We start from the raw sequence: 12007 nt of genomic DNA, 5'->3' as shown, positions 1-12007 counted from the left end.
CGCTGGAGAACACCAGAGAACTTTGAGGTTAACGATCAACAACACTGATCGTCCTGCTACCAGTTTGAGTGTTTCTCAGGTAACTGACCGATTCTTCCCATTTCCTCGTGCCGCTCACTGGACAAACATTACCTTCGCTTACAGCCATCGTGTATGGTGTTACGAGGATGCCAAAGAAAATTACGGACGTATAACATATTAACCCTCGTATTAAATTGAAAGTTTCGACATGGTTGCGCGCTTTTTATTTGAAAATTATTATCTACGCGCGCATGCTCATTTCCTACATACGTACTTCAAATGTTTGCGCGCTATTATTGTCAACAGAGTTTTTCAATCTTGCTGGTTTAAATTTAAGTATTTTAATTTTTTCCGCAAATTAAATATCTTATCGCTACTATACATATGCATAATATTTGTACGCGCATTGATATATAACTTTAAAAACTTTTTAACCTTTATTACACATCTGTTGATTAAAGAAAAAGTTTGTAATGCTTAGGTATTACACTTGACTTGATATTGAACAATACGAGAAGTAGAAAGCAATCACGATTTATGGTCACGGTTACGAAAGGGAGACAAAACAAGTGAACCGGAAACCACGCTAGCCATTTGCGATTAGTGAAATGGAAAGTGTACTACACGGGCAGATATATGGATTACATTGGTAAATACTTATATATATATATATATACATATTGTATTTCTTATATTTTTATTTATGTATACAATAATTTTCTTTCCCTGCAATCATTAATTCGTTTCACACATTCTCTAACTGTTTTTCGTTTTTTAAACGTTAAACCTAAAACTTTACACTGTCAAGGTTAGAAGCACAAAGTGATAGAAATATTAATATTATTGAATTTCTAATAATACAGTAAAAGTGATTGTGTAATATATGGATGAGCTATGTCTATTAAAATACTTTAAATATAATTTCAATCACACGGTTTATTATTTAAAAGCATATTCTAATTTACACTTTTAAGAATGCGCTTTTTAATCTAGTGTTCATAAGCTATATCTCAGTATGTAACAGTTTTTCATTTAAACATCACACTTTTCTCATTTTAATGGTGTTTATAATGACATTTGTTAACTTATACAGTAAGATAATTCACTAAACTTTTAGTTAAGATTTAAACAACATAATTTTTAAACATTTCACTTTTTGTTAATAGTTATAACAATAGGAATTGGAACCTTATTAAATAAAACAATTTATGAAGTATTTGAATGAGTCCTATAAATAAGCTAAAGTACATATGAGTGGTATGAAATGTATCAATAGCTAAACTTATTTACAGAATGAAGTTACTACCAAACAATTAAATTTATGAATCAATACAAAACAACAAAAAAGAACAAAAGAACACTAAACTGAGAAATGTATTTTAACTTTCATTTTTTCATGATTATTTTCAATTTAGTATATAAAAGAGAATGAAGTATTATTACTAATGAAATTTATATGTATATATCAACATGTTTTTTCACAGGGCTATAAATGTTATATTTCAATAGAAATGCTTCACATGATTTATATCAAAACCTTATGTGTATAAGAATATAACATTATTTAATGGATAATCTCCTAAGTAAAGTGCTTGTAGAATTACTTATATAATATTATTTGTAATATGCATTTCATAAAATGCTTATATTTTAAGTATACTTTTAAAGTAACTAACTCACATGTTTTTACTTTTGTACATACTTGTTATTTAAAATATTAAATAGTAATTTTAAACTATACCATACAACATATTTTAAATTTCATAATTAAAAATATATCGCAGTAAATTTGCTAAATCACAGCATCTGGCATAACATGTATAACCCTGTAATATATACTATATTGAAAAGATAAGGCATGTAGTTTTATACAAATATGGTAGCTGTATAATAACTTTAGCGTTAATATAAGGGAGCACAAAATTCTTATGTTAAATATAGTATCCCTTTATAAGATAACACTTTCTTGCTTCGATTTGTCAGGTGTAAAAAATTATTTCCAAGTAGAATTCTTTGTCATAACAAATGGTTCAATAGTCCCTTTTGATTAGCAATATTGATAACAAAGAAATTTTGATGTAATGTTATCTTAGTTTCTAATGTACATTCTAAAACATTCAACGAGTACAAAAGTCTTGTACTAATCAATATTTATTCATTATTGAATTTGGCAGTCCTATTCAAATGGACATCTGCAATTGGGACATGATTTCTGTAACATTTAGATGAAATTTGATGCAATGCAAAATTATTAAATAGAATAATCGCAAAGAAAAACTGCCATTTTAAGAAACGACTTTGTTCATAGAATTTACCTGATAAGATCTAGACTTCCATTCTTCGATACACTTTTTATGAAAAGCATGACTACATGTTTTTAGTACAATTTTTCTGCCATTTGTCAATGGATTTAAACATATTGTACATTCGTCAAAATCCCTTAAGCCACTAGAAGCCCGTCTCCTCTCGTGATAATCACTGAGAACAGAGGTACAGTATTTTTTATTTAATTATAAGACTTAATCACCTTTATATTTTTAACACCTACTCTGAGTAAGAACTGTAGTTATTTTCGTAATGATCGTTTGACCCTCTGTACCTGGATCCCGTATTATATGGAGGGTGTGTTTGTTCTTGTTCATTGTTTCCAAACATATAATATAAAAGTGTAGCTAAGGTAACTCCGATTAATACACATGCTATACCCGGATATGCCATTTTTTTTATTATCGTTACTTGAAATATTCATAAAAAACTGCACAAATCTAATGAACGCAATTCAAGTATCCCCATTCGCACAATCTACAAGACTAATCCATTGATACAGCTTCAGTTTTTGATAGCAATATGAAAAGAATTCAAGAATATTCGTAAAATCCCGTACTATAAACAACGAGAAAAATAAAAAACGTCAAGCACAGCTAAACGATAATCCTCCCTTCTTCCACTTCTAAATACATAAAACAAAATACGATATATGGATTCGCGCACAATAGTGCATGCTTTTAAACAGGTTGGCCAACACAAAATTCTTACGATTAGTTCGGTAGAGAAATTGAAATTATAGTGAATTGTAAATTTCTTCTAAACTCCAACTCTGATTCCAGTAATTTAGAACTGTGAATACAAACATCTACGTCTGAATAAATAAAATTGTATAAATTATGTAATCAAAAGCTAAGTTACTGACAAGATTTTTCCCTAATAATCTCAGAATAAATAAAAACTTACTCCGTTATTTATTTACATATAGTTGCATTAAACTCATTAGAGTATTGCTTTGTTATGTAACTCGTAATCTAACTTATACCTGCGATGTGGGTAATAATAAAGATTTAATAATCTAACGTCGTAGTTGAAATTTTTATTTTTACACCAACTCGTATATATAAGTATTCGCTTACCAAAAATATCTCTGACACCATCAAAGTGATCTACATATTAAATAATTGTTACATAACAATAAGGTCACATATTTATAATACATTAATTTTTTTATTCTTTAACAGTTATGAAATGATACGTTTATTGCTATTTACATTATAATCCTTGTTTACTTTAAAAAATGAAAACGTAACACGTAATTTCTGATAAGTTTATGAGAAAAGTAAAATGAAGAATCCTCAACATAACGAGATATAATACAAAATAAATTAATATTATGTTATAACATATTTTCTAACTTAATCTTTTTAGAATATCAAAAATATTGTTTACGAGGATTGCTTTGTTTTAAATCTGGCAATCCAAAGTCGTTGCGGAATGTGGGGGTGATAATGTAACAGGTGTCATCGAGGAAATCGAACGGTCGATGGATTGTAACGGAGGCGCCTGTTGTTTAATCAACATGTGTCGAAGACATTGGGCTTCCTCCCGAAGGGTTATTACTTGTGCTCTCAAGATAGCGTTCTCATGTTCCAGCATAGTTGCTCGTAATGCAATCTGCAATATACTTTGATTCAAGTTAATATGAAGCATGTACATTGGTGTTCATTTATAACATAATCATTAATTTAAAATTACTACGTAGTATGAAATTCAATGAGCAATTATAGAGACAGTTTTACTCACGTGGTCTTCTCGAATTTTACGAGCGTCGCGGGATTTCTTCGCAGCTTGATTATTTCGTTTACGTCTTTCATAATATTTCTCGTCTTTCTGATCATCGGGAATTGGTTTCTTTTCACTTCTAGGTCGTTTATGAACACTGGCAATAGCGTTCGCGCCCAAAAAGTGATGTGCTACCGCGTTACCTGCTTTATCGACAAGCATTTAATTAATCTAACAATAAAACTTATATTAATGTAACGTAGAATGCAAAGTACTTTTGACTGGAGAGAAAAAATGCAAAAACAATTTGCCCCGGGTGAGGATCGAACTCACGACCTTAAGATTATGAGACTTACGCGCTGCCTACTGCGCTACCGGGACCGTTGGCAACTCGTTTTTTAAATAATTTCTTTATAGTAAATTGTAAAAATTGATATGTTATTTAATATTATAAATTAAAAAATGAATAAAAAATTAACTTACTTGCATTGGCATTCGTAAATGGTTGCGGTACGCTTATAGATTGCATTAAAGGTGGTACTGTTGTTAAGAATGGGGGTTGAATCAGAGAACCCGAAAGTGAGAATGTAGCTGATAAGGACGAGGGTGTCAATGGCGATAATGTTCGGCCGATTCCTGTATCCGATGTATTAGAATTTGCTAAAATTTCCGGATTTCCAAAACCATAATCCTTGGAATTATATGGCTCGTATCTGCATAAATCTATAAATTGAGTATAATTATTAGGATTTGCATAATTCAAATCAGTCAATTTTAACAAATATTGCATTATTTTTCAAGTTTATAGTGTATTATAAATATTATTATCTGCAGGTAATGATTCATTTGTATCTTATAGTTGATAATAATAAATAAATTAACAGTATATAATTGTATTATGCGGTAGCAGAATCGAATCGATGTTAAACATCCTCTTCACCAACCGCCCCTGTGGCCTAATGGATAAGGCATCGGTCTCCTAAACCGGGGATTGTGGGTTCGAGTCCCACCAGGGGTAAAACAAAAATTCTTTTTTTATAGTTTTTCCCATCTAATGATACTCCAAATAAAATAAAAAACGTTACATAAAATTATTGAAGATATCAAATCAAGTGAAAAAGAAAAAAGTGTCGAAATTCATTTTTAAGCAATATTTCATAATCTGCCTAAGGATAATAGTTTCAGTAATATTACCTGAATTCATGCATTCGATCAATCGTAAAGATATTAAACAAGCAACATTGCGTGCTTCATTAAATCCTTGTCTCGCTCAGTCTGTTTTACAACAGCTAATCCTTATATGCATACGATTATTATAATGAATGCTACGGTCTTATAAATATCTTTGCATCACTGTTAATGATAGTGTAACAAGAAAAATATATGGTAAAAAAAAACTATATGATCTGTATATTTTTCACATCTACCAAAAAAAAGGAAAAGAATCATAATATAAGAATAAATTAAAGAAGAAAAGGATATATAATAAATGTGATTAGAAATAAAATTAAAAATGAAAAGAAAAAAAGAAAACCTCCACCGTGACAATGTGTCATGGGCACATTGCCGTGACCAGGATTCGAACCTGGGTTACTACGGCCACAACGTAGGGTCCTAACCACTAGACGATCACGGCTATCGAAGGAGTTGAGAATAAAGCGGAAAGTGACCAAAGTCGAACTTCATATCGACCAACTTGTTCATTTATCCATAACAATACGTAATCCCACGAGTTTTTTCACCGAATCGCGCACAAAATTCATAGCTAAGAACCGACTAGAATGTTTAATACCATTGAATAGTCTTAATGCTATTATAATTATGAAGTAAATTTATCCAAAGTACCCGAAGTAGGCGTGAAAAGGCTGTAGCTTCTTAAAAGATGCAATGCAGAAAACGCGCTGGACACTGTACTTCCGCTGCAAATAGCTCTTGCATGCGTGTGAGAGCTCATTCCTCCTAAACAAATTGCTCGAAACTTCAAAACACCGACGGAGTAATTCTTAAAGTACAGTCAAACCATCCTTCTTCCTTTCCAACGAAACAGCAGAGCCTGTCAAAGTTTTTGTTTAAATATCATCAGTCACCGAAATCCTCGTTTTCGTTATTTCTAAAAATGAATACAGACAAGTTTTACGATGCTTGTCTGTTCACCACAAATATTTTCACAGTTCCGATGATTCGTATGATAATTCGACTATTCGATGCTGAACTTGTATGACGCGACTTCTTGTCGACCCTATTAACGTCTTGAGTCACGTGTTCTATTACCACATACCTTTCTACGGGCAAATCCTCCAATTCGCCGTCGCAAGGGGTGGTTCCCGCCCTTCTGTACATGCGCACCGTTCAACAGAACGATTGTTCCGCCCCTGAGTCGCCAAGGGTGAACAGGCGGCAAGGACTTTCAGTGGTCAAGCAAGTCAAAAGCCAGGCTGACTGGCCAATCCCAGGTTGTCAAACTCTTACACACAATAATAAAATGAAGAAGAATAACATTAACGTCGAAAATCGTTGAAGTGCTATTCTTCATGAAATATATTGAAATTCATTGTTCCTCCTCTTCAAGAGTCTTAGAGCAAGCTAAAGAGCTTTTGTTCCCTATAAAAAGAAAAGACCAGTATAAGTTGATGGAGTATTTAATATTATAAATAATATCAAATTAATGAATAAAGTTCAATTTTGAAGCTTTAACTAATTAAATATGAAAGTTTTTACTTTGGTTCTTCTTTGATATCCTCATATCCATTCGCCATTTTCAAAAAGTACAATCTACCCTCAACTTTCAACAAAGTTTCCTTACACTTTGTGACTATCTGTACTTGTATATTACTTACACAAGAACATTTCCACACGGTACCAGGCCACTGGACGGCTACGTGTTTCTAATGTTTCTGGGACAATCAGCAGCTGACACTTTCATGTTACTTACGAATGTTTAATGCGTCAGTAATTATTATGAAGTAAATTAGACGACGACGGCCAACATCGAGGGGCTTGCAACATTGATGAGGTCGAAACGGGACTTCAAATTGTTTCTACTCTTCCTCATCAATGTTACAGCCCCCTTTATACGATCGCGTGGAAATTATTGGTCAAAAGATCGATTGCTTTCTGCGCGAGTTAAGTGTTTCTTCAACTAAGTATGAAAAACATTACTCGAATATCATTCGAGCAAATAAAATATTCCAAACCTTTTATAATATATTGTTTACAAATTCTAGTAAAGTTGTAACAGAGATCCTTGTCGTAGAATTGTAACTCCTCGCAAAAAGATTGCAGGTGTTACGACGATTTATGGGATAGCGTGTCCTTTTCGTAGACGAAAAAAGGGGACGAGCAATTTGAGTTTTATTACCTGTTCAAATTTAACTCAGGGGCGCATTCTGGGTTAAATAACGCCATTTGTTATCGTAATATCTAATTTAGCGTTGAAGGGTGATGCGCTTGTACCATGTGGCCGTGATCTCACGAGGTCGTAGTACAGGTGTCTTAGAAACAACAGTCTGTTTCCGTAAGTTCGCCAGGTGTAAGTGCGATTAAGAAACAGAATGAATCATTTTTTCCTTCGATATTAATTCTTCATTTTAGAACTTTAATTCATCTATCAACCAAAATTCTCTACTTTTCATTTTATACAGCTATGAAAGAGACCTATAATATTAAGTTTATTTGTATTCTGCATGTGTCGTCTGTTAAATCAAAATGTTCTTCCAAAGAAGCAGAAATGATGAACGAGCCCCTTCTGGCATTACGAATGTTATCCTCGTCGCTTTGTCGGCCGCTCGTTATCATTATGTGGCTGGATTTGCGATAGCAAACGCCCTCCGCAATGGTTCTTGCTTGCTTGGTCTCTCTGCTCGTGCGAACCCAAACACCTGTCCGCGACCAACGAGTAACGTGACATCACGTCATGTGACCTCCTGAGCCCCGGACTCACCCCGAAACCCCTTCAACCCCATAACGATGCGCGACCTCAGGCTAATCTGCCTAATCGCTGTCCTGGAAACGACGGATTACACACACGGCCGATATCTTCGTGCCGCCATCAATTTTCGCCTACTGTATTCTTCATTTTTAAAGGCCAATAGGAATCTCGATGATCTACGACGCACGGTGGTCCAGATCGAAGAATTAGCTGTTCGTTTGCTAAAAGATTAATTTCCTCATATCGATGTTTATCGAATGTATTTAGCTTTTCAAATGTCCACCACTTTCCAAAATGATGACAATAATGAAATTTATTCGCATTAACTGACACGGTAGAAAAGGCCATGTCTAGTCAAAAATACTAAACATGTTAGTATTAAAAATATGATCAGTTCATTTTCAAATGAAAATTTTCAGAACTGTACCTTACATTATTAGTATAATACTGAAACTATTTAAAGTTTGCCTTCTATTTTCTGTAACTACTTATTCAGTTGTAAAAAATGTGAGGTGTCGGTCACCGGTGACCTCCATGGCAGTCAATGTATTGACGATTGTGATTGAAACAAGTGTTTAAAGATCAACATTTCATAAACACCATTTTCTACCGAAAAAATTTACCTTTGTTCTTATTGAAGTTTGCAAAGTATATTTAATATTTCTGTTCATTTTTTTTTTTTATGAAGGAAGAATATTTGTCTATAATGAGAATGCACCTTGAATTAGGAATTTTTTGTTTATAATTTACTAAAAAAAAAATAATAATACTCAATGGACTAAAGAGAATCGTCAGTTTTCCATAATTTTCCACATTATCTTTTGAGCTCCAAATAGTATCGCATTTTTTCAAAGTGAAATATTTTCATCATACTTTTCCCTATATAATCATGCCAAAATCACGTCCCACTTCGTCTCATAACGAAAATTATTATTGTTTAAAGCGTAGCCGTCCCCGGAATTGCCTGATGTGTTAAAATGGCTACTATAAAGTTCTACATTAGATAATTAATATTAAATAACAATTATTTTTGCTTTTGTTTATAAATAATATTTTTCATATAGCTACAATGTAAAATGATAAATTCTATCATTTAAAAGATTACAGATTATTCTGTTCATTTCAAGGTTTGAACAGTTTTTCAGTTCTGGACCACTGTGCGACGCGTTTCTTCCTGCAAGAAAGTACAGAAGAAGAAGTAATGTAAAGGAAAATTTGCTAATCGGTACATACCTGATACGGAACGAAAGAAGAGATGAGGTGATATACTAAGAAACTTTAATCGCATCTTCGGCAATGAGCACAGTCGGCGGAATCGCGTCCTCGTGACGACTTGATGAGATAACTTCGCTCGAGTTGTGAAACAACGGGCGTCACGAATCGTGACTTCGTGCGAGGGCAAAAGGAAACCGTGCCTCCTACGCGAAAAAGGTGAACGGGCACGGAGGATGAAATTAAGGGTCAGACACGCGACCCCCTCGCCATGATGTCGCTTACAGGTGTACAAGACGGTGCAGTGCGTGATCTTCCTTCGTGTTCATCACCTTCGTACACGGAGAACAGACGTTCCGTTTGCGAGCTACTGAAACAAATACTTGTTGAAACCTTGTCGGTTCACTTTACTTTCTTACACCTTTTTTATTATTAAAAAGAGTAATGACAAATTATTATTATTATTAAAGCACATGATCGAGAAAACGCACAAAACTCTGTTAAATTTAATATGTATACTTCCATTTTGAAAATGATGCGTTTCGCACCAAGTTCGGTACAAGAATGCAGAATTGCTGGTCAAAGATCTTTCTTTTTCAGCACCGCAATTTCTGAGAAAGGGCTGTCCGAGTGCCCTCAACGGGGGTAACAGGCGATATTTTCCAGACGCCCTAAGCAACGTATCTTCTTACCCTATATACCGTAAATAAGAGTAGTAGAATTCTAAGAATGATAACTTGACAAAATTCGAAACATTACAAACCCATTTCTGATCTTTCTGATCCTCTGTTTGAAAATAAATTAATCAAGACATTGCAAGTTCTAATGGGATGCATCGAAACGCTATTCTTCGGTAACCAGAACTTAATCATTTAGACTGTTTAGTCTTGTGTAGGGCATGAAAGTCATAAGCAGCCCTTCGGTTCCCAGGCTGTTGGCAAATTGTGGCTTACCGTGCCAGCACGGTTCTTATCCGCACTCGTCTAGGTAATTCTTGGCAGGCCAACTCGTTGTTGTTATCAGGCTTGAAACAACAACCCACACTTTCCGCGAAATTTCAAGGGAAAAGAAGAGAAAACTAGGAACTCATCCGAGCTTGTTACCATTCTTCGTCTTCTATTTTTCTTCGCGTCGGTTCCTGAAAGTTTGGGAATCTATTGAATATATTTCCCTGAAAACTACGGTATAAAGTGATTTGGAGTTTGTGTAAATAATATAATGATTCTCCTCATGGAAGTATTATTTTATAAATTCATAATTACCTAATAATGGACTGTTTTCATTTGGAAACGATGTCCTCTATTCTTAGTTGATCAAAAATAATTCTCCCATTAATTCAATTTCATATGTTCTACTTCCTGTGAAATTATTCTTCAAACGAAATAAATGAAAAAGAATGCTGTAGAAAGTTATATTCCACCTGCAATAACGCAGAGAACATTTATTATCGCTTGAAAAGAGAAACTACGTGTAATTTTATTATATGGCATTATTGAAGCGACATTACAAACATCAAAGGCTGAATAATTCATAGCATTTTTTAGAGAATGTTGCTGAATAGAAAAGAGCGTGTCGTTTCCGTGTAAGGACAGGCATCATCCAGTGATTGTTTCTTATTAATATTTTACACGGTACTCCCTCCAGCGATCAAACGCTCCTCCTATTTTTTCCTCTCCAAGTCCAACACACCGCCCCTTTACTGTACTGTTATTTAAATTGCAAATCGATACCGCCGCGTGGAAAACACAATTACAAAGGAAACTCATGTAACGCGAAAGCAAGATGGATTTGATAGGGACAATCCAGCCTTCCTGGTGGATTGATCAGCGAGCCTCTGTTTGATGCCAGAAAAACGATTAGAAATTAGACGATTCTGTTGAAACAGAAGCCATAGACCTAATCAGAGAAAATGTCATTTTTTTTCACAGAAAAAAAACACCTCTTTCTTCACTAATATTTATCAAAATTTTTCTTTTCCATTTCTTCAGTGAATCTATGTATAATAGTAGAATTAGTACCTGTATATGTATAAAAAGGTCTACCTATTGATTATATCGACTGAGCTGTGCAAATTACTGTAAATATATTGTTATCATGTGTAGCTTTCTTCAGGTTGATTCCACATAATCTCGAAATTCATGCATTCAACAAAATTACAGGCTACTTCTCTTACATTTGATTATTTTCCTTATTAATCGTTGAAAGCAATTATGCAGAATTCGACGCATAGAAGATTATCGACGGAAGAGGCATACAAGATATTCGATGAAATTCTTGAGGAAGACAGGCAAGAAGACAAAGACGAAGACAGCTCAGAGGGTTGTCCGGCAGATTGTGCGGAGGATGTTCTTCCTGTTGTCGAAAAAGTTGAGGACAGAAAATTCTGGTCGCTGAGAATAATGAATAAAATTTTTATTATTCGTCGTAAAAAGATTGTGGTTCTTGCAGAAACTTTGCGAGTGTATTCGCATCGCTGAAAACTCGTCAAGATTTTCCTTGCGTGTCATGGAGGCGATGAGGTCGTTGCAGAACGACGAGGATGATTTCCTGCCGACCTCCTCGATCGACGATATCGTCGACTATATCCAGAAGAATTACCGCGACGACGGTGACCTTTACGCTCAGGTGCGAACCGCGGTGAAACAGGTCTGTTCCCAAGGGTTAGTTCTGCGTCAGGCGCAAATTGTGTCTCGCGTGAGACACGATCGCGTTTCAAGGCAAATGCAAACCGTTTATCTCGTTCGCAGACCGTGCATCTATCGACCAATTTCGTTTGCTGTTCAGACTGTTAATTGT

At 34.4% G+C, this 12007-nt stretch overlaps 1 protein-coding gene, 1 long non-coding RNA gene and 3 other non-coding genes across 5 annotated transcripts; 2 read left to right on the top strand and 3 right to left on the bottom strand.

Annotated features, from left to right (window-relative positions):
- The first annotated feature begins 15 nt into the window (after positions 1-15).
- Positions 16-1558, top strand: LOC123988119. The gene is made up of 2 exons (XR_006829657.1): positions 16-79; positions 503-1558. It is a non-coding gene; the product is annotated as an uncharacterized LOC123988119 (long non-coding RNA).
- Positions 1559-2739: 1181 nt separating this feature from the next.
- LOC114878233 (CCAAT/enhancer-binding protein delta) lies at positions 2740-6025 on the bottom strand. The gene is made up of 5 exons (XM_029191804.2): positions 5917-6025; positions 4555-4794; positions 4093-4274; positions 3253-3963; positions 2740-3138 (listed from the first exon to the last, which is right to left on the bottom strand). The coding sequence occupies exons 1-4, from the start codon at positions 6023-6025 to the stop codon at positions 3754-3756; spliced, it is 741 nt and encodes a 246-aa protein (XP_029047637.1). The 3' UTR covers positions 2740-3138; positions 3253-3753.
- Positions 4380-4452, bottom strand: Trnam-cau. Its single transcript has one exon. It is a non-coding gene; the product is annotated as a tRNA-Met (tRNA).
- Positions 5017-5089, top strand: Trnar-ccu. Its single transcript has one exon. It is a non-coding gene; the product is annotated as a tRNA-Arg (tRNA).
- Trnah-gug lies at positions 5636-5707 on the bottom strand. The gene has a single exon. It is a non-coding gene; the product is annotated as a tRNA-His (tRNA).
- Positions 6026-12007: the final 5982 nt, after the last annotated feature.

The sequence above is a fragment of the Osmia bicornis genome, chromosome 9 (genome assembly GCF_907164935.1).
Source record: "Osmia bicornis bicornis chromosome 9, iOsmBic2.1, whole genome shotgun sequence".
Lineage (NCBI taxonomy): Eukaryota > Metazoa > Arthropoda > Insecta > Hymenoptera > Megachilidae > Osmia > Osmia bicornis.
Note: the sequence above shows the minus strand (reverse complement) of the source record. Positions and strands in the feature narration are given on the sequence as shown.

Bases quoted from the DNA above. Each gene is read 5' to 3' on its own strand.
- LOC114878233 (XM_029191804.2), bottom strand. From the start codon at position 6,025: ATGAGCTCTCACACGCATGCAAGAGCTATTTGCAGCGGAAGTACAGTG. The intron at 4,275-4,554 runs GTAAGTTAATTT...TCGATAAAGCAG, and splicing joins ATTTACGAATGCCAATGCAA to GTAACGCGGTAGCACATCAC. The intron at 3,964-4,092 runs GTGAGTAAAACT...AGTATATTGCAG, and splicing joins GTAAAATTCGAGAAGACCAC to ATTGCATTACGAGCAACTAT.